The sequence below is a fragment of the Schistocerca gregaria genome, chromosome 1, assembly GCF_023897955.1.
Source record: "Schistocerca gregaria isolate iqSchGreg1 chromosome 1, iqSchGreg1.2, whole genome shotgun sequence".
Classification (NCBI taxonomy): Eukaryota; Metazoa; Arthropoda; class Insecta; order Orthoptera; family Acrididae; genus Schistocerca; species Schistocerca gregaria.
This window is the reverse complement of record NC_064920.1, coordinates 376,850,016-376,875,691: the sequence shown is the minus strand read 5'-3', so window position 1 is coordinate 376,875,691 and position 25,676 is coordinate 376,850,016. Positions and strand designations below refer to the sequence as shown.

The 25,676-nt window shown below is 39.7% G+C and overlaps 1 protein-coding gene across 1 annotated transcript in view; it reads left to right on the top strand.

Moving 5' to 3' along the window:
* The window catches only part of LOC126347751 (N-terminal kinase-like protein), a 129,002-nt gene extending 105,103 nt beyond the window's left edge, over positions 1-23,899 (top strand). The window contains exons 16-17 of the mRNA XM_050002298.1: positions 10,675-10,756; positions 23,162-23,899. Coding sequence (XP_049858255.1) covers positions 10,675-10,756; positions 23,162-23,292 — 213 coding nt within the window. The 3' untranslated portion in view covers positions 23,293-23,899. The remainder of the gene's footprint in view (positions 1-10,674; positions 10,757-23,161) is intronic.
* Positions 23,900-25,676: the final 1,777 nt, after the last annotated feature.

Here is a 25,676-nt window from a genome sequence, read left to right as displayed (position 1 = left end):
GCGACAATGTGTTTTGTAACACAACAATTTCAGTAAACTGGTTTTTGGTGTATAAGATCACTCCTGTGGCTCCTCAGCCTCCTTTTCAGCCCAGCATGAGTCTTTGTGGTTTTCTTCTGTTTCCGGGATTGGAAATTCACCTCAAGGGATGTTGCTGTGGAACACTGGACAACATTCAAATTGCTGTAACTGAGCAGCTGAAAATTATTCCAGTATTAGAGTTCCAGAATTGCTATGAGAAGTGGAAGAACCATTTTCAGCACAGTGTCGCTTCCCGTGGCAAGTACTTTGCAGGCGACAGTGTGGAGTTGTAACACTATTGGAATAAAACTGTTGCAGAAATTTTGAAGTGTTCTTATACAAACACTTTATTTACCAAGATCGCAACTGTTTGTTCAGTGATGACAAATTTTGGCAAATTTGAATTGCCACTTTCAAGTCTGAAAATGCATCAGATCTAAATTACAGGTTAATATTTGGCTTGAATATGTAATGTAAAAGAACAGAGAACAGAACTGCACATTCAGAGTGCTACATAGCAGAATTATAGCATTTGGATGATAATACTTTGATAAACCACAAACATTGTTTGAATAACAACATGAGATTACAATATTGTGCGTAAGAAGTCGTTCGACACCACTTTATCATCCGGTAGTTTTTAAACAATACTAGAATCATGTCAGAAATGTATGGTAATAATTCTTATGTATTCAAGTTTATGGTAAATATATGATGAAAACCTATGAACTTCAAGAATTGATTTTATAACATAAGGTATTACGAACTACTTTTGTAACATATGCTGCTAAATAATCCATTATGTAGATGTAATGCTTATGAATGTTTGTAATACCTGTCAGTTCCTATACAAGTAGAACCAATCCCAGGAATATATTACAATATGCAGTGTACTTGTCAAAAGTTGTGACCATAGCATAACAATGCTTATGAATGTTTGTAATACCTGTCAGTTCCTATACAAGTAGAACCAATCCCAGGAATATATTACAATATGCAGTGTACTTGTCACAAGTTGTGACCATAGCATAACAACATGACGTGAAGTCATCTTTGTTAATCACTCATAATAGCCCCTATCTGGGATTAATTTTCTAAGTATAGGACGTTGTGACAATTTCAAGATCATAAAGTGGCTAGACGAATGTGGGACATGGCACCTAGCCTGAGGTTTTGTATAGTATTGAAAGGTTGGTTTCCTACTGGTGGTCATAATATTCCTAATTCATTTTGTTGTTAGGTTATAATATTGGGGGGGGGGGGGGGGGGTGCATGTGCTAAAGTTCGTCTGAACATGCCATGAAGGTCCAATGTTACTGGAACCACTACTTCCCAGTCAAGTAGCTCCTCAATTGTCCTCACCTGAGCCCGACCAGCTGCAGTGTCATGTGATCAGCACACTGCTCTTTCCGTCATGAGTTTTCATGACCGGAACCACTACTTCCCAGTCAATTAGCTCCTCAATTGTCCTCACCTGAGATGAGTGCACCCCTCTTGCCAGCAGCACTTGGCAGACTGGACAGCCAGCTGGCTGTGTAATATGTGGCCCTCAAAATGGCATCTGTAATAGAGGTGCATTCCAAGGAGTGAGTGAGTTGTATTGAGTATCCTCTGACAAAAAACCAGAGCATCACAGATATTCATATGTGCTTGCTGAATGTCTACAGAGGCCTTGGAGTGAAGAAATGTACAGGGACTCGGTGGGCAAAATGTCTGTCAGTACCACAGCAGTGTCACGCAAACCTGTCCGATCTAGTGCGTGACAACTGGCCACACATAGCTGTAACTCCTGCAATGTTGGACACTCTCATTCAAGGTGATCGACGAATCAGTCACACAACTTGCTAGATAACTGCACATCTCTATTGGCAGTACTGACACATTCGTTCACCAGATGGGATACTTGAGGTGTGACCCCATTGGGTTCCCCACTACCTAGCAGAAGCCCATAAAGAGCAATGAAGACCATCTGTGCGAAATTGCTTGTGCATTACAAGGCTGATCGTCACAATTTTTTGTTGAACATTGGTTCATCACTTCGAAATGGAAACAACCTTCCAATGCCCATCTGTCTGGCCCAGTGAAGAAGAATGCACTTCTTTGGAAGTAGTATGTGGATGATAGAGAGGTTATTGATGCAACAAGACATTAGCTTTGATGTCGACTGGTAAGGTAGTACCATGTGGGCATACCGGCCCTCCCAGTAAGGAAGTGTGAAGCTTGGTACATGGATCGTGCTGTCAAACATCAATGTTGAGCGTGCCGAGTTCAACGTGCTGCTGAACACTCAGAAATGATGCAACTGGTGCATACAGAAATGATGCAACTGGTGCATACAGAAATGATGCAACTGGTGCATACAGAAATGATGCAACTGGTGCATACAGAAATGATGCAACTGGTGCATACAGAAATGGTGCAACTGGTGCATACAGAAATGGTGCAACTGGTGCATACAGAAATGGTGCAACTGGTGCATACAGAAATGGTGCAACTGGTGCATACAGAAATGGTGCAACTGGTGCATACAGAAATGGTGCAACTGGTGCATACAGAAATGGTGCAACTGGTGCATACAGAAATGGTGCAACTGGTGCATACAGAAATGGTGCAACTGGTGCATACAGAAATGACGCAACTGGTGCATACAGAAATGACGCAACTGGTGCATACAGAAATGACGACGCAACTGGTGCATACAGAAATGACGACGCAACTGGTGCATACAGAAATGACGACGCAACTGGTGCATACAGAAATGACGACGCAACTGGTGCATACAGAAATGACGACGCAACTGGTGCATACAGAAATGACGACGCAACTGGTGCATACAGAAATGACGACGCAACTGGTGCATACAGAAATGACGACGCAACTGGTGCATACTGTAATTGGGCCCCAACGTGGTGTACATGATCACAACGCACTCCAGCGACAGTTGCAGGATGTTTCTAGTTCGTAAACCACACTGTTTTCTAAAGGGGCGTGCATAAAATTCACACGTCAGCTCTATTAAAACACACATTTCCTCCATTGCTCGTATACTGGTCACGTTGTTCTGTATGTAATATACACAAATAAAAACTTCAACATCCATGTACATGTTTTAAGATGAAAAGGAAAGTACCATGTCCAATCAGTAAGGACACAGGCTTAGAAAAGTTCCATTACAAACAGTGCAACACAAATTTGCAATAGTTCTCCACTATTTCATCACCCAAACGTGCTATTCCATGTTATGATGTCAGAAACTCAGCATGTAATGTTGCCATATATGACCGATTTGCAGTATGAAGGTATACTCTCACCAAAAATAGTTTTGCATCACCCTTGTTCTCAGAACTTCTGAAGATAGACATTGACTGTGGATATTGTATCACACACACAGTCCCTTTGACTGTTCAGAGTTGTCGTTAAAAACCCGCCCAAAGATGTAAACAACCATGCATGAGCAGCGTCTGTTAGTTCAACCAAGCCGAGATGGTCAATACCGTGGTTCGATCACATCCACATTGTTACTGTGTGCCAGGAAGTGCCAGGTCTCTTGGAGTGAACCAAAGCGATCTTGTTCAGACATTGAGGAGGAACAGTGTGTCTGGAACTGTCGATGACATGCCTCACTCAGGCCGCCCAAGGGCTGCTACAGAAGTGGATGACAGCTACCTACGGATTATGGCTCGGAGGAACCCTGACAGCAATGCCGCCATGTTGAATAATGCTTTTCGTGCAGCCACAGGACATCATGTTCAGACTCAAACTGTGTGCAATAGGCTGTATGATGCGCAACTTCACTCCGAACGTCCATGGCGAGGTCAATCTTTGGAACCATGACACCTATCAGCACAGTACAGATAGGCCCAACAACATGCTGAATTGACCGCTCAGGATTGAAATCACGTTCTCTTCACAAATGAGTGTCGCATATGCCTTCAACCAGACAATCGTCGGAGACGTGTTTGGAGGCAACCCAGTTAGGCTGAGTGCCTTAGACACACTGTGCAGTGAGTGCAGCAAGGTGAAGGTTCCCTGCTGTTTTGGGGTGGCATCATGTGGGGCCAACGTAAGCTGCTGGTGGTCATGGAAGGCGCCGTAATGGCTGTACAATAAGTGAATGCCACCCAACCGATAGTGCAGCCACATCGGCAGCATATTGGCTAGGCATTTGTCTTCATGGATGACAATTTGGCCCCCATCAAGCACCTCATGTGAATGACTTCCTTCAAGATAACAACATCACTTGACTGGAGTGGCTGGCATGTTCTCCATACATGAAACCTATCGAACATGCCTGAGATAGATTGAAAAGGGCTGTTTATGAACGACGTTACCCACCAAACACTCTGAGGGATCTATGCCAAATCATTGTTGAGGAGTGGGACAATCTGGATCAACAGTGCCTTGATGAACTTGTGGATAATATGCCATGACAAATATAGGCATGCATCAATGCAAGAGGACGTGCTACTGGCTATTAGTGGCACTGGTGTGTTCAGCAATCTGGACTACCACCTCTGAAGGTCTCACCGTATGGTGGTACAATGTGTGGTTTTCATGAGCAATAAATAGGGTGGAAACGATGCTTATGTTGATCTCTCTTCCAGTTTTCTCTACAGGTTCCAGAACTCTCAGTACCGAAGTGATGCAAAACTTTTTTTGATGTGTGTACATAATACCACAAAGCTAAACTTCCTCCTGCTCTTTTTCCAATTTAAGTATACACCCTCACACATACAACACCACTGTAATGACACTGATTGTTTGAATGATTGCTCAGGTTGACAAGTATGAGCAAGAGGAAGGGTTTGTTGTGCCTGGAGAGGTTAAGTTGTACAACACAATGAATAGGTGATGGGAGATTTGTTAGCGAAGCAGGCAGGTGGCTCTCAATAACAGTATCAAAACTGGTACTGAAAAGATGTCATTTATAAAATTGAAATGACGGAGCAACTGTGAGTGTAGGATTTGGGATAAGTAAAAGATTTGAAAGTTTGGATAGAAGGGAAGTGAGTTGGAATACAGCAAGAAAGGAAATATAAGGATAAAGGTACGGAATTATGGAAGGCAATTAGGCTATGAGATTGCAGGAACAGAAGATACGCTGGAGGTACAGTTCTTGCCTGTTTAATTCACAGCTGTTGCCAGTGGCAGAATACAATGGGCACAGGTACTGTAATAGTTCTTGAAATTGCTGTTGAGATGTACAACATATTGAGTATTCATTCAAATAAACAATAGAGTCATCATTCCCACTTAAAACACTGCTCAGCAACAACACAGCTGATGTATAGAAAATGGCTTCTTTCATTGTAAACCTAACTTTTACAGGAGATGAAGTGCCTCAGATTGGACTTCAATAGGAAATAATGGGTGGTTAGGAATTGCCTGTCATCTGAGTCATCCCCAAATGAATGAATGACTGGTTTGGTGCAGGACTGAGAGCTGGGTTGGCATAGAGATGAACTAAGACATTTAATAGGTGAATAAGTTGTGTGATGAGGATAGGATATCCATCATCTCGTGGTGTGACAAATGGTAATCAAAGCCCGGGTGAGGAATGTTCAGTGCCTGGGTAATATTGGTTGGTGAAGGGGGAACAAGTCAGCAACTGGTTGACAGTCAAGACAGGGGCAGTATTGTCACTATATTCGGCCAGCTGCTGTTTCCCATTGCAGATACAAAGCCAAAGCCCTTCAGTGCCAAGGCTATATTATAAAGATTTTTTAAATATGGAATTAATGTCAAAGTGGAGATAGTGTTGACAGCAATTGTTGTGTTTTATGTGAACCAATTTTATTATGAAACTACTCATTTTTGAGTGCTGAAGATAAACATCTAGGAAGGAAAATTGTTGAGTTGAGTTTGAAAGAGGTAAAGTTCTGGAAAAAATAACAGAGAATGTCCTTTTAAAGGGCCCAGTGCATGAAACTTTCATCAGTGTAACTTATCCGGACAATGGGTTTTAGGTCTTGAGTGGATGTGGTGAATTCCTGTGGGTGGCCCACTAATGAGTTAGCATTAAATGGTGGCTTGGAGGTAAAACATGTCAGTTCCATGGGTTTATTTGTAAATTGTCATCACGGAAGAAATTATTTTGTCGTTTAGTATGCAATTTGTCGAAATGATTACATAGGAGGTTGTGGGTTTGGAGTGGGGGGGAGGGGGTACTGGGAAAGGTTAGTGTTCTGTGGCAGCAAGTCTAAGGCCAGTGGGGAGAGCAGGGGGTTATAACTCTATTAAACCTCTTTTTAATGAATTTCTGGGGACCAAAACTCTTTTCCTTAAAGAGCAGTGGTTTTCCTCAAATGGAGGGTTTTACCTAAGTACACGGGAGGAGTGGCCCTGACTCATAATTCAAGCTTGTTTAAGTGATGTAAGTGCTATTTAACTATACATATCAATAACCTGTACTAAAAATTTTTAAAAATGTGCACTTCTCCGTGCGTGTTCGCAAGTGCACGGGGCACGCACACACACACAAACAGTTTCCACAGAACATATTCTTTATTTTATTATTGTTGTTATCATTTTTATTATTTTTAATCAAGAAGAATTGTTCTGTCTTGTACTTCCAGCGTATTGTAGTGACAGACATTATCACACCAGTTGCTTCACATTTGTTGGAAATGATTTGTCTACTTGAAAAGAGGAAAAGTTGTTGCTGAATGTATCAGTTCACTGCACTGCAGCAGTGAAGCATGGTGTACTGGACACCTTTCCTCCTCCTCCTTCGTTGTTATCACCACTTCCTACCTCACAGTGTTCCTTCACAAGTATTTTACACACTTCACTTACATTCATCTTGTGTGTGGGAGACAAGATGTGGTCACCACAAGAAACAAAATCCAGGAATGTCACATTTTCAGGAACATTTGTGGTTTTGCTCCATTCTTCTGGCACAATATCCTCTTCAATAACAACTGATGTACCACAGTCTTTTTGAAAGAGTTTAACAGAGTATTTTGTGTTACACAATTCTAGGCAGCAACAAACATATGCAAAGCCTGTAGAACATTGCGAGTCTCATCAATTCCGTCCTCTCAAGTTATGTAATGACTTCTGCACAACTGTTACTCTCCGTTTGGCTTTAACAGAGTGTGTTGTGTCCACATCCAGAGGGCACAGATGACTTTTGCAGTGCCACTGAAGGAATAAAACATTTACTTTCGTAGGAAATTGTGTATTCTTGAGGTGTACAAGGCATTGGTCACTTTTCCTACCTGCTGCACTCATCTTGGTAGTCAAACGCCTTAGATATCTTGTAAAGATTCCTAATATCATACAGGCATTTCTGTTGTACTTATAAATATAAGGTAGTGGGTTTATGCTCTGTAACACCTGACAGTTTTAAATTTTCATAATATCACTAGAAGCAACTTTTCACTTCCAATATGTACAGTTATGCTATTTACACACAGTAGCGCAATCATTACTTCCTTACTTTTTTCCCCTCTATGGCAGTTTTCTTCCTTAACGGAATATGGTTTTGCAAGAAGTAAACTGTAAAAGAGGCCAGTTTCATCTGTGTTGGGAATGTCTGTGGGCTCATAACACTGGATCAATTATGGCTATGTTATGTTCTTCAATGGTTTACACTTTCTACCTCCACTGTTTCACGTTCTCCACATACACTCTGCAATGAGAGGAGATGGCCTTTTTCAAAGAAACGATTCAACCAGGCATTATTATCCAGAAAACTATGATCTGCATGTAGATTAAGTGTTGACTGAAGGAACATTTATTGCATACTGCCATTGCATGACACAAACATTCAAAGTATGGCATGTCTGAAACGGAAAGAAGTTTGAAACCCATGTGGATATGTTAGGAACTGTGTAAAAACAGAAATTTTTAATTTGCAGAATGTTTGTGCTTATCTCTTAAAAGTGGACTTTTTCCTAAAGTGGTGTTCATTAAAATCAGCGAAAAAAACATTGTTCTTGTGGGAGTTTTGTTGGGACTGCCAGAAATATTCATTAAAAGAGGGTTTGTTAATTTGGGGTTTTACTGTAGATATAGAGCACCCAGTATTAAGAGTATTGCAACTTATGCTAATGAGGCAGGGACTGTATAGAGGCAGTGGAGGAAATGATTAGTGATTTCAGCATAGCAAGAGGCACGTACTGGTCAGTGAAGGCAAGGGACTTTCCTGTGGAAGTGTTGTGACCAGGGATATTGGGGCAACTAGTAGGTACACACATTGAGATAATGGAGCTTGAGGAGCAGGTAAAGGATCAGTTACTGATAAAAGGCTGGATGTAGAACAGTGACAGGTTTTGGAATGGATCCAAAGTGTTTTTCCCTTTGAAAGGGAATCTCTGATGCTCTGTCTCCAATGACCTCAATGGCGATGGCACATTAAACCCTAATTTTCCTTACTCTGATTTATATATAACCCCCCTCCCTCATGTCAAACTGAGGATCCATTCATTGTAACCATGGAGGGGAGCATTTGTATGTATCGTTTTGAGAGTTTGTTTGTATTTACATTTTATTTTGTGTGTTTTTACTTATATTAGAAAAACCATGTTGTAATGTTTGTTTGTGTGACACACCACAGCTGTTGGTGCCTTTCCTCATTTTACTTATAATTTCCAGATTGGAATTTCTATTGTTATATATTTTAGATAATTGCATTGATGGAAAATTGAGGATGGCATGCAATATGCAGATATGACTAGATGCCTGCACCAAACAGAAGGGTTGCTGGTCAGCAAAGATGCACCTTAAAAATTATCACTTGTTAAATGCGTAAAATTTTCAGAACAGGCTTGTTAGCAGTTACTTTAGAATTATTGATCTTTGAACTGTGACTTCATCTTCAGAGGTGATTGTCTGCTATTTTTAATTCAAAATAAACAATTGTGAAATGGTTATTACATTGAAAATGGAAAAATGAATGACAAAGAGAGAAATGTACCAAGGTGTAGCTTCAGCGTCTTTCCCCCACCCCCATCAGTGTTATTTTGGTAAGTTTAGTGTTTTTATTTAAATTGAATTTTTCAGGCCATTTTATTTACTTTGATATTAATTTCTTTATGTATGGGAATGCCGATATGCCACATCGATTGAAAACCTTACTTACATTTTCAAGTATACTTTCTTTTTAATTACATAGTAGCAGTTTCAGTTTTTACTCAGCAAGTTGACTGATAAATACTGTTTTTTAGATTCCTGTGTAAGCTATTCATAGTGCTGCTTAACACTTAATTCTGTCTAGTATGAGTGTTTACTGACTTCAGCAGTAACTATGAATCTATGATGGTGGTTTGAAATGTTCTCGGAATCACCATGAGAGGTCAGCACTAGTGCAGTGAGTTGTTCACATGATATTCGTTGGCCTGTAAACACATGCCACATCAGTGCTCTTGGAAGAGAGCTGTGGCAGTGACGTGGCTCTGTTGTTGTTCTTGCATAGTGATTTGCAAAGATGGAAAAAATGGAGATTCGAGGAGTGATTGAGTACAAAAAAAGTATAAAAGCAAAGGACATTCATGTTGATTTCCAGAATATACCAGGGGACTCTGCTGCTTCATATTCAACTGTTGTGATGTGGACAAATGAATTTAAATTTGGTTGGGAGAGTTTAGGTGATGATACGCGGAGTGGTCAGCCAAGATGTGTCACTACTCCAGAAATCATTGCAAAAGTGCACAAAATGGTCATGGAGGATCACCGATTGAAAGTGCATGAAATTGCTCATTCTTGCTAGGTGTTGTCTGAAAGAGTATATCACATTTTAACAGAAGAATTAGAAATGAAAAAATTATCTGCATGATGGGTGCCATGACTCTTCAAGCTGGATGAAAAACACATAAGACTCGACATATTGCGACAATGTTTGGCCCGTTTTATGAGAAACAAACAAGATTTTTTGTGCCGGTTTGTGACCTCAGATGAAACTTGGGTGCACTACTATACCCCAGATACAAAACAACAATCAAAATAGTGGAAACATGCTGATTCTCTACCACCAAAGAAAGCAAAGACAATTCCTTTGACAGGAAAGGTTATGGCACCAGTGTTTTGGGATGCAAGAGGGATTCTGTTTGTAGATTATCTCCTCACTGGGCATTGGAGAATGCTGTGCTAACCTCCTGGACAAATCGCAACAAAAGATACTCAAAAAAAGGCCAGGTTTAACAAGGAAGAAAGTCCTCTTCCATCAAGACAATGCACACCCATGCATGTGCCGTCACCATGACAAAATTATATAACCTAAGGTATGAATTGTTGCTGCTCCCACTTTATTCACCTGATATGGCTCCATCAGATTTTCATCTCTTCCCAAAACTGAACATTTTTCTTGGTGGACGAAGATTCATGTCAGACGAAGAACTGATAGTGGGAGTTGTCAGAATTTTGCAGGCCTGGAGGAAACTCATTTTTGAGATGGGGTCAAGGCACTGTAACATAGTAGGACCAAGTGCATTAATCTACAAGGAGACTGCATTGACAATAAAAAAAAGTTTCGGTGATGCAATTACTTTTTTCTATTCCATTCCGAGAACTCTTCAAACCACCATATTTTGAAAAAAATATGATAATGAGCTACATAGTGTTACTTTTTCTGGTTCCATCCACGAACATTCAATTACTAGTTTTATAACAACTATAAAATATACGTCCCCTAACATTTATTATTAATTATAGGATGAACCTCGAACTCCAGCAGCTAAAAGTCCTAGTGGATGGGAGGAAAATGAATGGGAGCCAATTGAAGAGACTGGAGGAGGTAATTCATTTTTCTTTTTTTTCCTCCCAATAGTATTTGTATGTTTATTCTTAAGTTTACACACTCAAAGATTTCATGTTGATGAATATTTATTTCTTAAAAGAAATTCTATGACAATAGAGATGTATCATATTTGGTTTGCTATAGGAGCAGATTGTAAAATATCTGTAGTATTATTATTATTGTTGTTATTATTATTATTATTATTATTATTATTATTATTATTATTATTATTTTATGAATGAGCCTATTAGGGCTACACATAGTACCTAGTGGTGTGCATTTGCCTTTCTTTGTGCCCATACTTCTTTCATTCTTTTGGTGTGGGCTTCTTTTCTTTCTTGAGACTACGTTGTTCCAGTCTTCTTCTTTGGTTTCTCATCTAGGTCAACTTGCCACTTGTGAATGTTGGATCTGAAGATTTCCCTGCTTTTGATATCCTCTGGTGTAATTACTGCTAGTTTCAAATGTGTTTTGATTTCATCAATCCATTTCATTGGGTCTGTTTTTATAGAATTCAACTATATGATTTGTAAGTCTGTCCGGATTCATTCTTTTGATGTGTCCCTAGAATCTTAATCTGCATTTTCTAATGTCACTGTGAATATTAGAGTGTTGTAAGATTTTGTGTTTGCCTCTGAGCCAATACTGTTGGTCTACAAGTTTTGGGCCTAAAATTTTTCTTATGATCTACCATTCCTTTTTCTGATTGTTTTCTATGTTTGTTGTCCTGTTTAAAATTAGTGTGTCTGATACATATAGGTATTCTAATTTCATGACAGTATTATAATGTTGTAGTTTTGTGCACTTCGAGACACTTTTCATTTTATTTATATTTTTTTAGATATTTTGAGTGAGTCGATAAGCAGTGTCCATCTTTTGGCATCTGATTTTGTTGGCTTTCATTTCTATTCAATTTTCCTCAATCATTTCACAGAGATATTTAAATTGCATGGCCTGAGCTCCTAGTTGGTGCACATTGACAGTGCAGAAAGATACATATATAGCTTCTTTTCTGTGTTTACTTCGTAGATTCTTACTTAAATTGCGTGTGAGTTTCGTATAGGAGGTGTAATTTCGAGTTTTGGTTACTGTAATCGTAAATTCAGGCAGATTGTAGCGCAGTCGTTAGGCATTTGTACAGGTTAGTTCATACATTCTTTGCGTGTTTCCCTTGCATTATCTAGGCAAGGACTCATGTTTCAGTAACTGTTGTTCAACAGCGATTAGAATGGACAGGGGCTGTGATTGCTGTGTTCACGGACTGTGATTGCTGTGTTCAGGGACTGTGATTGCTGTGTTTGGATAAGGGCTGAGTTGGCATCCCTTTGCTCACAGCTACAGGCGGCGCTGACTTCAGTCGCGCAGCTTGAGACTGTTGCCAGTGGGCACCACTGTGGGGAGCCGGACTTGGGTATCACGGGGATGTCAACCTCGTCCCGTCTGTCCCCAGATAGGTCTGCTGCTGTGGTTGCCCCAGTTGCTGCCCGCAGTGGGGCTAAGCCCTCGCCTGTGGTTGATTGGGAGGTCGTTCCAAAGCGTGGCAGGCAGCGAAAGACATCTCCTGGAGGCTGATCAGAAAGCCTCCCCGGTGCGTCTGACAAACAGGTTTCAGGTACTCTCACTGGCTGAGCCAGATGCAGCTACCTGCCCTGTTTCAGAGGATGCTTCTCAGCCTTCAAGGTCCGGGCAATCGCAGAGGGTGGGCTTATTGGTAGTTAGGAGCTCCAATGTTAGGCGCGTAATGGGGCCCCTTAGGGATATGGCGGTGAAGGAGGGGAAGAAATCCAGTGTGCACTCTGTGTGCATTCTGGGTGGAGTCATTCCTGATGAGGAAAGGGTCCTTCCAGATGCCATGAAGAGCACAGGGTGCAGCCAGCTGCAGGTGGTGGCACATGTCGGCACTAATGATGTGTGTCGCTTTGGATCTGAGGAAATTCTCTCTGGATTCCAGCAGCTATCTTATTTGGTGAAGGCTGCCGGTCTTGCTTACGAGATGAAGGCAAAGCTCACCATCTGCAGCATCGTTGACAGAACCGACTGCAGACCTGTGGTGCAGAGCCGGGTGAAGGGTCTAAATCAGAGGCTCAGACGGTTTTGTGACCATGTTGGCTGCAGATTCCTTGACTTGTGCCATAGGGTGGTGGGGTTTCGGGTGCCACTGAATAGGTCAGGAGTTCACTATACTCAGCTGGTGGTTACATGGGTAGCGGAGGCTGTGTGGTGTGGACTGGGCAGTTTTTAAGGTTAGAAGGCCTCGGGAAAGTATGGGCTGGGCTGCAATCTCAAAGGGTATATGGCAAATACAGGAAGTGCTTGGATCAAGGAACAGTCGGAATTGTAGTTGTAAATTGTTGTAGTTGTGCTGGGAAAGTCCCTGAGCTTCAAGCGCTAATAGAAAGCACAGAAGCTGAAATCGTTATAGGTACAGAAAGCTGGCTAAAGCCTGAAATAAGTTCTGCAGAAATTTTTACGAAGTCTAAGACGGTGTTCAGGAAAGGTAGATTAGGCAGAATTGGTGGTGGAGTGTTTGTGCCTGTCAGTAGTGGTTTATCTTGTAGTGAAGTTAGAGTAGATACTCCGTGCGAATTGGTAAGGGTGGAGGTTATACTTAACAGCCGAACTAAGTTAATAATTGGCTCCTACTACTGACCTCAAGACTCCGATGATATAGTTGCTGAACAGTTCAGAGAAAATTTGAGTCTCGTAACAAATAAATACCTCACTCATACAGTTATAGTTGGTGGGGACTTCAACCTTCCCTCAATATGTTGGCAAAAATACTTGTTCAAAACCGGTGGTAGGCAGAAAGCATCTTCCGAGATTGTCCTAAATGCTTTCTCCGAAAATTATTTCGAGCAGTTAGTCCACAAACCCACGCGAATTGTAAATGGTTGCGAAAACACACTTGACCTCTTAGCCACAAACACTCCAGAGCTAATAGAGAGAATCATGGCTGATACAGGGATTAGTGATCACAAGGTCATTGTAGTTAGACTCAATACCGTTTCTTCCAAATCCACCAGAAACAAACACAAAATAATTTTATTTAAAAAAGTGGATAAAGTGTCACTGGAAGCCTTCCTAAGAGACAATCTCCATTCCTTCCGAACTGACTATGCAAATGTAGACGAGATGTGGCTCAAATTCAAAGATATAGTAGCAACAGCAATTGAGAGATTCATACCTCATAAATTGGTAAGAGATGGAACTGATCCCCCATGGTACACAAAACAGGTCCGAACACTGTTGCAGAGGCAACGGAAAAAGCATGCGAAGTTCAGAAGAATGCGAAATCCCGAAGATCGGCTAAAATTTACAGACGCGCGAAATTTGGCACGGACTTAAATGTGAAATACAGGGTGCGTTCCGAAAGTAATGCAATTATTTTTTTTAAAGTAATTTATTGAACAGATTTGCACAAACACTTAAAATTCTTCAAAGTACTGTCCTTGGGCCTCTACACATTTTTTCCAGCGACTCTGCCATGACCGGTACGCGCCCTGGAAGGCGTCTTCTGGGACCTCTCGCAAGGTCTTCGTCACGGCGGATTGGATCTCGTCTATGGACGAAAAACGGGTTCCTTTCAGGACTGACTTAATCCTAGGAAACAAAAAGAAGTCAGCTGGGGCGAGGTCAGGACTATAGGGGGGGTGGGGCAGCGTTGGCACCTGGTGTTTGGCCAGGAACTCGCGGACTCGTAGCGCGTTGTGGCAAGGTGCGTTGTCGTGATGGAGTTGCCAGGTAGGGGAGATGTCCTTTCTCGTCCTGACGACCCTTTTGCGGAGTCTTTCCAGCACATCCACGTAGTAGGCAGCGTTAACTGTCTGTCCTTGAGGAACAAACTCCTTATGGACCACTCCTTTGCTGTCTAAAAAGACAATGAGCATTGTTTTCACTTTTGATTTGCTCATTCTTGCCTTTTTGGGCTTGGGGGACTGATCAGTGTGCCACTCAGAGCTTTGGCGTTTTGTTTCTGGGTCGTATTCAAAAACCCAGGTTTCATCACCAGTGATGACGTTGTCCAAATAATCAGGTTCAATTTCAACACGTTGCAAAAGTTCACTTGAAATTTCCGCTCGGTTGGTCTTTTCGTCGTCTGACAACACCTTGGGCACGAGCTTGGCGCACACTTTCCTCATCGCTAAATCTTCAGTAACAATGCGAAAAACAACAGTAGACGACAAGTTCAGTTCATTGGCAACCATCCTGATACTCAATCGACGGTCAGAGTCCAACAGTTGTCGCACACGAGCCACATTGTTGCCGGTTTTGCTGGTTGACGGCCGCCCAGAGCGTTGTTCGTCGTGAACCTCTTCCCGGCCTTCCTTAAAGGCCTTTAACCACCTCGAAACTTGTGAGTAGGACAGAGCAGAGTCCCCGTAAGCCTCACGAATCATTTTGTTAGTCTCCTCAAAAGATTTGTTCAGTTTAGCACAAAACTTAATCGCGTAACGTTGCTCGATCGTCGATTCCATTTTTTCCGTGACACGGTCGGCACGCAGAGGTTTACAATAACAGACGTCCTGCCGCTTCCACAGCTCGGAGAGCACTGAAACTGGTTTCGTGGCAAAGCTTAGCGTCCCCCCCACCTACTCCATGTGGCCCGCTCCCACTCCGACTACTAGGAGCGGCGCGGGAAATTCAATTGCATTACTTTCGGAACGTACCCTGTACCTTTAATAGGTTCCACAATGAAATATTGTTTCGAAATTTGGTAGAAAAACCAAAGAAATTCTTGTCGTATGTAAAATACACAAGCAGCGAGACACAGTCAATACCTTCGCTGCGCAGTGCCGATGGTACTGTTACTGACGCCTGTGCCGCTAAAGTGGAATTATAGAACGCAGTTTTCCGAAATTCCTTCACCAGGGAAGGTGAATGGAATATTCCAGAATTTGAAACACGAACAGCTGCTAGCATGAGTTTCTTATAAGTAGATACCTTAGTATCCAATATGTTATCTTCTTGTTTAGTGTATTTTCCCTTGACTATGCTATTTTTCTTACATTTGTCTGTTCCAAAAGCCATATTCATATAATTGCTGTATACTTCTGTTATCTTTAGTAATTGGTTGAGTTGTTGATTTGTTGCTGCCAGTAGTTTTAGATCATCCATGTATAGCAAATGTGTTATTTTGTGTGGGTATGTTCCAGTAATATTATATCCATAATTTGTATTATTTAGCATGTTGGATAGTGGATTCAGAGCAAGACAGAACCAGAAAGGACTTAATGAGTCTCCTTGGTATATTCCACACTTAATCTGTATTGGCTGTGATGTGATATTATTTGAATTTGTTTGGATATTAAGTATGGTTTTCCAATTTTTCATTATTATGTCTAGGAACTCTATTAATTTAGGATCTACTTTGTATATTTCCAATATCTGTAGTAACCATGAGTGGGATACACTATCAAAAGCTTTTTGGTAATCAATGTATGCATATTGCAGCGACCTTTGTTTAGTTTTAGCTTGATATGTCACCTCTGTATCTATTATCAGTTGCTCTTTACATCCTCGTGCTCCTTTGCAGCAGCCTTTTTGTTCTTCATTTATAATTTTGTTCTGTGTTTTGTGTCATTAATTTCTGTGTAATGACTGAAGTTAATATTTTGTATATTGTTGGCAGGCATGTTTTATCATCATCATCATCATCATCATCATCATCGTTCCTTTCTCAGATGTCTATTATTTACAGGCTTCACATGAGTTACCGATATGAGTATGCTCTTTTTGACTGCCAAAGCAACTGCTAAATGTGGTGTATTTTTGAGAATCCGTTTTCTGTTTTGCTGTTGAAAAGTATATAGTTCCCGAAATCCATTATGTTTTTGTCAGTCACTCTTGTTTCTTTGAGTGCCATAATTTTGAATTTTTGTTCATTAAGGATTTTCTCTAGTTAATACAACTTCCCTACCCGCAAGAGAGAATTTATATATAATGTTTCAATACATGTTTTGGTATATCGGTGAAGTTGGCTGGAGGTCTCTGACTCCCTCTATATGCATGTCAAGCCAGTCTCCCCAGAATCTGATATTCTGGTTGTGCTCTGTTGATGGCAGCAGTAGAATGGTTACCACCTGGAGTACAAACTTCTTTTCTGTCACACCTCATAGTACTTCATCATCTCAAGTTTTGGGCCATAGTCCAGTTTCCTAGGTCTGGAGTGGATAGTTCCAGAAAATACATTTCCAGCCGCACTTCTGGTGATCAGACACTGGCCACTTTGCCGCTTTCTGCAAGTCAGGCGCAGAGTGGATTTAAGTCAGTTCATCCTTCCTCTCTGGCATTGGGGTTTCCCCTCTTCTGCCTTTGAGACCATTGTCCATTTTCCTCCTTCCCTCAGTTGATCTGCAGGTGCTTATTTGGCTATGCCTTATTCACATCTGTCCTGCATATCAACAGGAATTCCCCTATCACACATTATTGTTATTGTTATTTCTTTCTTCTCTCAGACGTTATGTCTGGTCTAAAGTAGAAAGTGACACGGACCTTGATCAAGCGTGACTTCCTTTTAACTGTACAGTATATGTTATATTGCGTTTAGGAACTTTCGGGTAATTGAACATGTATCAATAATTACAGATTTCTGTAGTTGTATATATAAGTTTGGATGTAGCTGTATTGCATTGATGTACTGGTGGATATTCTGTGGTATGACTCCTGTAGTTGATAGTATAATTGGTATAATGTCAACTTTATCCTGATGCTACATATCCTTGGCTTCCTCAGCCAGTTGGATGTATTTTTCAATTTTTTCTCCTGTTTTCTTTTGTATATTTGTTGTATTGGGTATGGATATTTCGATTAGTTGTGTTAATTTCTTCTTTTTATTGGTGAGTATGATGTCAGGTTTGCTATGTGGTGTTGTTTTATCTGTTGTAATGGTTCTGTTCCAGTATAATTTGTATTCATCATTCTCCAGTACATTTTGTGTTGCATACTTGTATGTGGGAACGTGTTGTTTTATAAGTTTATGTTGTAAGGCAAGCTGTTGACGTATTATTTTTGCTACATTGTCATGTCTTCTGTGGTATTCTGTATTTGCTAGTATTGTATGTCCACTTGTGATGTGATCTACTGTTTCTATTTGTTGTTTGCAAAGACTCCATTTATCTGTTGTGGTATTGGTATCTTTAATAATATGCTTGCTGTAATATCTGGTGTTTATTGTTTGATCCTGTATTGCAATCATGAATCATTCCATCTCACTGTATAAATTGCCTTTTCTTAGCCATGTGTTGGATGCGTCTTGATCGATGTGTGGCTGTATTAGATAATATCGGTTCTTGCCATGTAGTGTTTTCTTTTTCCAATTGATGTTATGTGATCTAAAGGTTTGTGCAAACAAAACATACACACTGATCAATGCACACATGCCTATCAATGATGACAATATAACAGATCGTGCAAAGGTAGACAAATCGTGGGAAACACTAGAAGAAATATTACCCACAATTCCACATTAAAATCTTACTAGGTGATTTCTATGCGCAGCTAGGCAAAGAAAGAAAATACAGGAAAACTACAGGAAACTGCCAGCACATAAGTGGACTTATCAAAATGGAGGGAGGTTGATCGAATTCTGCAGGATATTCAACCTTAAAATCATGTTAATGTATTTCAAGAAGAAATAATCAAAAGAAATGACATGGAGATGACCCAACTCACTCATTGGTGAATTCCAAATTGACCATGTAGCAATTTCCTATCCACACCAAAAAGAAATCATGAATATCCAAATAAGTAAGGGTGCAAATGTAGACTCAGATCATTACGTAACGAGAATCAAACTACAGTTAAAACCTCAGAGGTTCACAAAAAGGAAGCTACTAATCTCAAAATGTGACACTCGCTGGATCCAACCATCTTTCACTGAAGAATTAGAGAAAAAGCCCTCCAACAATTGGAAGCAACTTAGAAGCAAACTAATTGAAACCGCACAAGCATTGATACCTTTGCAAAAATGAAATGGTGGAATGAAGAATGTGAACAAGCAATCCAATCTCAACAGAAAGCATACAGTAATTGGAACAGCAGAAAGACTGAGAAGAATTACGAAATATTATTGGCAGGGAGGAAAGAGAGAGCCCAATTAATCAGTAAAACCAAAAGGAAATTTGAAAAGGACCAGCTACTTGAAATCGAGAAAGACTTTGAAAGAAACAATATGCGAAATTTAGAGAGAAAAAAAAAAGAAAGAAAAGAAAACTCGCACGATATCAGCCGCAAAACCTTTGCTTCAAGAAAGGAAATGGGCAATTTGCACTGAACAATCAAGAAAATGATGATGAACTTGCAAGATATTTTGAAAAATTGCTTAACAACCCAGAACCAACATGAAGATTTCCACCTCAGGAACCTGAATTCACAAAACTCATTATCACCAGATATAGAGGAATCACCAAACAGATCAAACATCTAATAAACAATAAAGCTGCAGGTGAAGATCGAACCGTAGCAGAAATACTCAAAACAGCAGGCCCAGACACTATAAAAGAAATCACCGATATAATACAAGACATTTGCCAAACAGAACAAATTCCAGACAACTGGAAAAATGCATTAATTCATCCTCTACACAACAAAGAAGACAGATCGGATGTAAACAACTATATGGGAATCTCATTGATATTGGTAGCTTACAAAATTCTATTCCAGTACCTTCTCGATAGAGCACAACAACAACTAGAGCAAAAAATTGGAGAATATCGTGCAGGGTTCAGACCAGGCCGTTCATGTCCAGAGCAAATCTGAACTTAAAACTAATCTTAAGACAGCAGAGAATAAGTGGCAAAGATGTAGTCTGCACATTTGTTGACTTTAAAAAAGCCTACGATTCAGTTGACCGTCCATCATTATTCCAAATATTAAAAGAACAGGGCTTAGATCTAAAAACAATTGCAATCATACAACAGACATTGATAGACACAATATCTAAAGTCAAATTTATGGGGGGGAATCTCTGAACCTTCTCTGATCAAAACAGGAGTAAGACACAACAAGATGGACTGAATTCAGTCCTCAAGATTGACCAACCAATTACTCTCAGCAGAGGAAAATTAACAGTAGATTGCTTAGCATTTGCAGACAATCTAGCCATCTGAACTTGCAATGTTTCAGCAGCCAAAAAACAGACTGAACTCCTGAAAGAAACTGGGGAAAAAGTCAGCTGCTTTGTGTATTTTGCTAGTTTCTGCTCGTTCTATAAAGAATTTTCTTAAATTGTCTACCTGTCCATAATGTAGATTTTTTATGTCGATAAATCCCCTTTCTCCTTCCTTCCTGCTTAATGTGAATCTTTCTGTTGCTGAATGTATGTGATGTGTTCTATATTTGTGGCATTGTGATCGTGTAAGTGCATTGAGTGCTTCTAGGTCTGCGTTACACCAAATGAGTAGGTCAATATTGATATAGCATAAGTATTTATATCTTTTGTCTTGTTTCTTGCTGTCAATTCTGTTTTCAGTATTTTTGTTAGTCTTTGTCTATATTTTTCTTTTAGTTCTTCTTTAATATTTGTATTATCTATTCCTATTTTTTGTCTGTATCCTAGATATTTATAGGCACTGTTTTTTTTTTCATCGCTTCTATGCAGTCGCTGTGGGGATGTCTGGTTATTATTATTATTATTATTATTATTATTATTATTGTCATTGTTATTGTCATTATTGTTGTCAGTATATTCAGTTGGTAGGTGCAAATAACTACTATCTGTTTGTTTGAACCATTTAGTGCATGTAATTCCATTTTGATATCTGCATACTTTTAAGATATTGGATGTTTTTATGTGCACCCTTAATTTGTTACATTAAATATCCGGTTCACAGAATAACATTTTGAGGTAAACTCAAAGAGCATGAAATAACTGAAATAATTTTCTTTTTCACTGACAAAAGGAAAAAATCAAAAGATGTAAAAAGTAGGAAATACGACAAATAAGGATAAAGTGCTGAATATTTCAGATGAAGTGGAAAGTAACCAGATATAGGGTGTAGGGAGAAGAAATATGTGTGAATGTTAGAGTGAGGACAATAATGAGTTTGAGAACACTCAGTAAGAACGAAGAAAGAGATTCAAGCGCACATGGAGGCTTTCCGGTAGTCATTCTTCCCACGAACCATACGCAACTGGAACAGGAAAGGGAGGTAATGACAGTGGCACATAAAGTGCCCTCCGCCACACACTGTTAGGTGGCTTGCGGAGTATAACTGTAAATATAGAAAGGTATACTATGCAAGAATAGGATGACTGGGAGACAATTATAACAGCTGGACACAGGCAAGACAGGCTATGCTCTCAGTAGTCTGGCACAATGTAGCAGTATTAGATCACAGTTTACAGGTGGTCTCTCATGCACTAGGTTCAAAAGTACAATGATATGAAATTATTTAACAATGTTTTGGACCCTCTAGAACAAAGCATGTCATTCAGAAATATTGTAGTTTCCATTAGTTCTAAAAGTTTGTGTTGCTACACGTGACATTCTTTCAGAGGTAGAGTTAATTAACATCCAGAAGTTCAAATATTTAATGCCAAATGTGCTTCCATTTTGCTCTAAGATCTGTATGTCACTAGTGAACTTATTATCAATCTAATTTGTGTTTATTCAGGTATAAATCTTTTTGTGATGAAACTACAACAGATAGATAGATAGATAGAGAGAGAGAGAGAGAGAGAGAGAGAGAGAGAGAGAGAGAGAGAGAGAGATAGAAATAAAGAAATAAACATGTATGTTGACAGCAATAACCAAAGATGACGAGAAAAAAAGCGGAATGAAGATACAGTATTAGCTGGGAAACCTTAATGTGTACAGAACAACAAGGATGGGCAAGTTTGGAAGAAGGTGGGGGGTAAGAGGTTGGGAAAGAACATACACCTGTACTGCAACATGCTTTGAAATTGCAGAGCCATAAAGGTTTGGTGGAAAGACAGAGTATGCAGATGACCTGAATGATGAAATGGACTGCTAGTTTTAGTTGTTGTAGTACACAGGAAAACACAGTGTGCCTGCCGGGGGGCTGTAAAATCAGAATGAGGTGGGCAATAGTCTTCTTAGGGTGGCTTTAGGGTGAAGCATTGGATCATTAAAATAAGAACAGTTATTTCATCTCCTCTGTCATCATTTGGCATATGTAACAATGGTGTTGTATAAACTTGTGTATTGTTTTTCATAGTTCAAATCTGTAGAAGATAAAGGCATGTATAATTCTGCAGCTTCTACTATCTTTCCACTGTAGAACACCTCCAGACAACTTTCAGAGTAATAAGTGTGTTCTTGCAAGATATACTTACAATTACAGGGAGTGAACAAAAATACGGAAACACCAAAAACAGGACATATTACCAAGCTTAATACTGTGTATGAGAACCAGTGCAGCTCCCAGTTGTCTCAGAATAGATCCTGTATGATTTTCAGGGGAATCTTGTATCATTCTCCATGCACAATACTCCCAAGTTCAGGTAATGTTGATGGAGGTATGCAGTGATCACATGCCCTTCTCTCCAAAGTCAACCATGAATGCTCAATAAAATTTAGATCTGGTGACTGTGGTGGCCAAGGGGAATGTGACACTTCATCTTTGGGCTCTCAACACCTGTCCTGTATGATGCCAGTTGCGTGGACAGGGGCCCATTGGGAAACAAACATTGCATCAGGGAGTGGACCTGCTGAGCCAAACTGGTCACTAAATCCTTAACAGTAATGCAACCTTAAAGAGTAATCAAGAGGCCCATGGAATACCACGATATGAGTGCCCAAATTATCACTGAACTCGTGCCATTTTTCGCTCTTGGGACATAAACTCGGCCAGAAGTTGAGAATAAGTCAACCAAGACTCATATGACAAAATAGATATAAATCTTCCATATGATTCCTTTTAAAAGACCAAACACTTTGGCTATCGTAGCACCCACCACATGAGCTCCAAAATTTGCCGACATGGAATTCGCTTAATTCTGACATAACGCACTCACAGCTACACTGAACACGGTTCTGACCATGACAGACACTTGCAAAGTATTGATGATGTTGCACAGAGGCCATTTATGATCAAATAAAACAACATAAACCACAGGTTTGGCTATAATGTGCATTTGTATTCAAGAAAGCATTTCTCATGGTGTTTCTCCGTTTCTCAAATATCTCTTATCAGCTTGTGAATGGCTTCCTGTCATTTTTTTGAATTTTTTTCCATCCTATAATTTCCATTTCCATATTAAATTCATTACTTAGTGTACAATAAAACATAATTATTTTTAATAAGACTGCATCTTCATTTTTAGAAAGTTCATTATTATTGGAGAATAGCTGCCTCCATCCTTCCTTTTTAAAAAAAAAAATAACTCATGTTTACTATAATGGGCAGGGTTGTGGTAACATGTCAAAAAATAATGTTTCAGCATCTAGCAAACTTGAAGAGGCTCGCAAAAAACGTGAAGAGAGAAAACTTCAGAGACAAAAGGAATTGGAGGCTCGAAGGGCAACGAGGGTTAGCGGTGGCCCCATGAAGCTTGGAGCAAAAAAAATTTAACTTCTTTCTCACATTTTTTGTTATTGCATTATGAGGCCATTAGTGCCCTACAAATAGTGTGAAGAGACATTTATGACTTTTATACAAACTTTGTATATGTTCATACCAAAGGTATCTTGTACTTATAGGGTGTAAAAGTGCACATTTCTCTGTTCATTCCTGCCATCTGCCATTTATAATGTGCATGTAATGTGCATATTTCATGAATAGAGAAATGATTTGATATCATTTTTTAATCTTATCATATTGTATTCAGAGATGTATTTTATAAAAAGTAAAATTATTATCTTAAAGTAATTTCTATTCAGCACAGTTTATGCCGTGCTATTTTTTTGTGAAAATGTAATCTCTTACTATCTCTTTTCCCATTTCATTTTTCTATGAAAACAGCACTCTTTGAAAAGTTTTACATGTAGGCATAAAGTACATTCCTGTATTTATATCTATCTTTTCTATTCTTGAAGTGCACTGTTTTAACTGCTTATGTGATTTCAAGTAAAAGTTTTGCTGAAAATTAAACTTTTGCAAAAATTTATGAGTAAAAGCTGATGGAATTACTGTAGTATTCTGTATGCACAATGGAAGTACATGACATTGTTTCCAAGGATTACTAAGTATTGCCTCATCAACTTTTACACTTCATTAAGACGATAGTTGCAATGTTGACTACATGTACATTGAAGAGAGACCTTCAGTCTGTACCATTGCAGTCTTGCACTCCAAGCATGCCATCACTTTAACTTATCTGATATTGCTGGTCAAAGCAATTTAGAGATCACTCATTATACAAGGATTCCTAGCTCACTCTCTCACAGAAGACCATATAGTTAAAGTGTTATGCAGAACTTATTTATTTGTACCAAGATATGATGGACTACAGCAAGGAAACATTCAGCACAACCTACACATCTGCATCTCCATCTATACTTTCCAAGCCTCATTATAGTGTGAGTAAAGGAGTGCGCGTCATGTACCACTGTTCCTGCCCCCTTCTCTCCTTCTCCAGTCAATTTCATGTTCCACTCATTAATCGTGTCTGGGAAAACAATTATCAATAAGCTTCAGTATGAGCTTCAAACTCTTTAATTTGAGCACTCATTTTTTCTGTGTGATGTATGTATGGGGAAGTAATATGTTGGTTGAATCTTCTAGGAAAATACATCTCAGTATTTTAACAGCGAATGACACTGTGATGCACAATGCCCTTCTTGCATCATCTGCAACAGAAACTGAATAATCATCTTAGCACACCCCTGGCAAAACACATTGCTCTTCTTTAGTAATCATCTTAGCACACCCCTGGCAAAACACATTGCTCTTCTTTGACTCTTTTCTACGTCCGCTATCAATACTACCTGCTACGTGTCCCAGACAGAGGGGCAGTGCTCTTAGTCTCAGTTGAACGAGGGTTTTATTCGCTGCCTCCTGTTTAGATAGACTGCATTTCATAAGGACTCTTACAGTGAATGTGTCTGGCCTTCAATGTGTTTTATGTTGTACTTCCACTTCGAATTACTTTTTATGGATATCCCCCAGGTATTTAATGGATTTGACAGTTCCTAGTGATCGTTCAACAATTTTGTAATCAAACAATAGGTTGCCCTGCCTGCTTATGCACAGTATGTTATATTTGTTTTTGGTGAGGATCAACTGCCAGATACTGTACAAAGTATTGATTCTCAGCAAGTTTCCCTGCATTTTTCTACAATTTTCTAGTGTTCTAACTTACCTGTTTACAACAGCATTATCCATGAAGAGCCTCATGGAGTGTTCAGCATTATTCACTAGAACACTTCTGTAGCACCCTTTTTGGGGCAATCTAGAGCCACTTTATGTCTAAAGATTTTTTTTTCTGTTAAGAACTACATTCTGTGTTCTTACCAGGCAACATTACATCCAATAAAAAAGCTGGTATGATACTGATGCTAGTTTGCTGCACCACTCATGCTTAGGAACTCACTTCTACCTCAAAAATCTAAAATCTTCATTTACGAAACTATTTTGAGACCGTTGTAATGTATGGTGCTGAGACGTGGACCATGACTGCAAAGGAGGAAAGGTTCCTTAGCATTTGGGAGGGAGAAGTTCTGCGTAAAATATATGACCCAGTAGACAATAAAGGAGGTTGGTGCATCTGTACAAATGTTAATTAGAACAACTTTTTGAAGAACCTGACATTGTCACTACCATTAAAATAAGAAGAATGCAGTGGGCAGAACACGTGGTCAGAATGGAGGAAGATAGAAAATGAAGATTTTTTATGGCAAGGCTAGAGGCAGCCAACGGAAAGGGACATCCCAGAAAGAGATGGGTGGATGGTATTGCAGAAGACATGAAAAACCTGAGTATCAAAGGATGGAGACGGAAAGCCAAGGACCGGATAG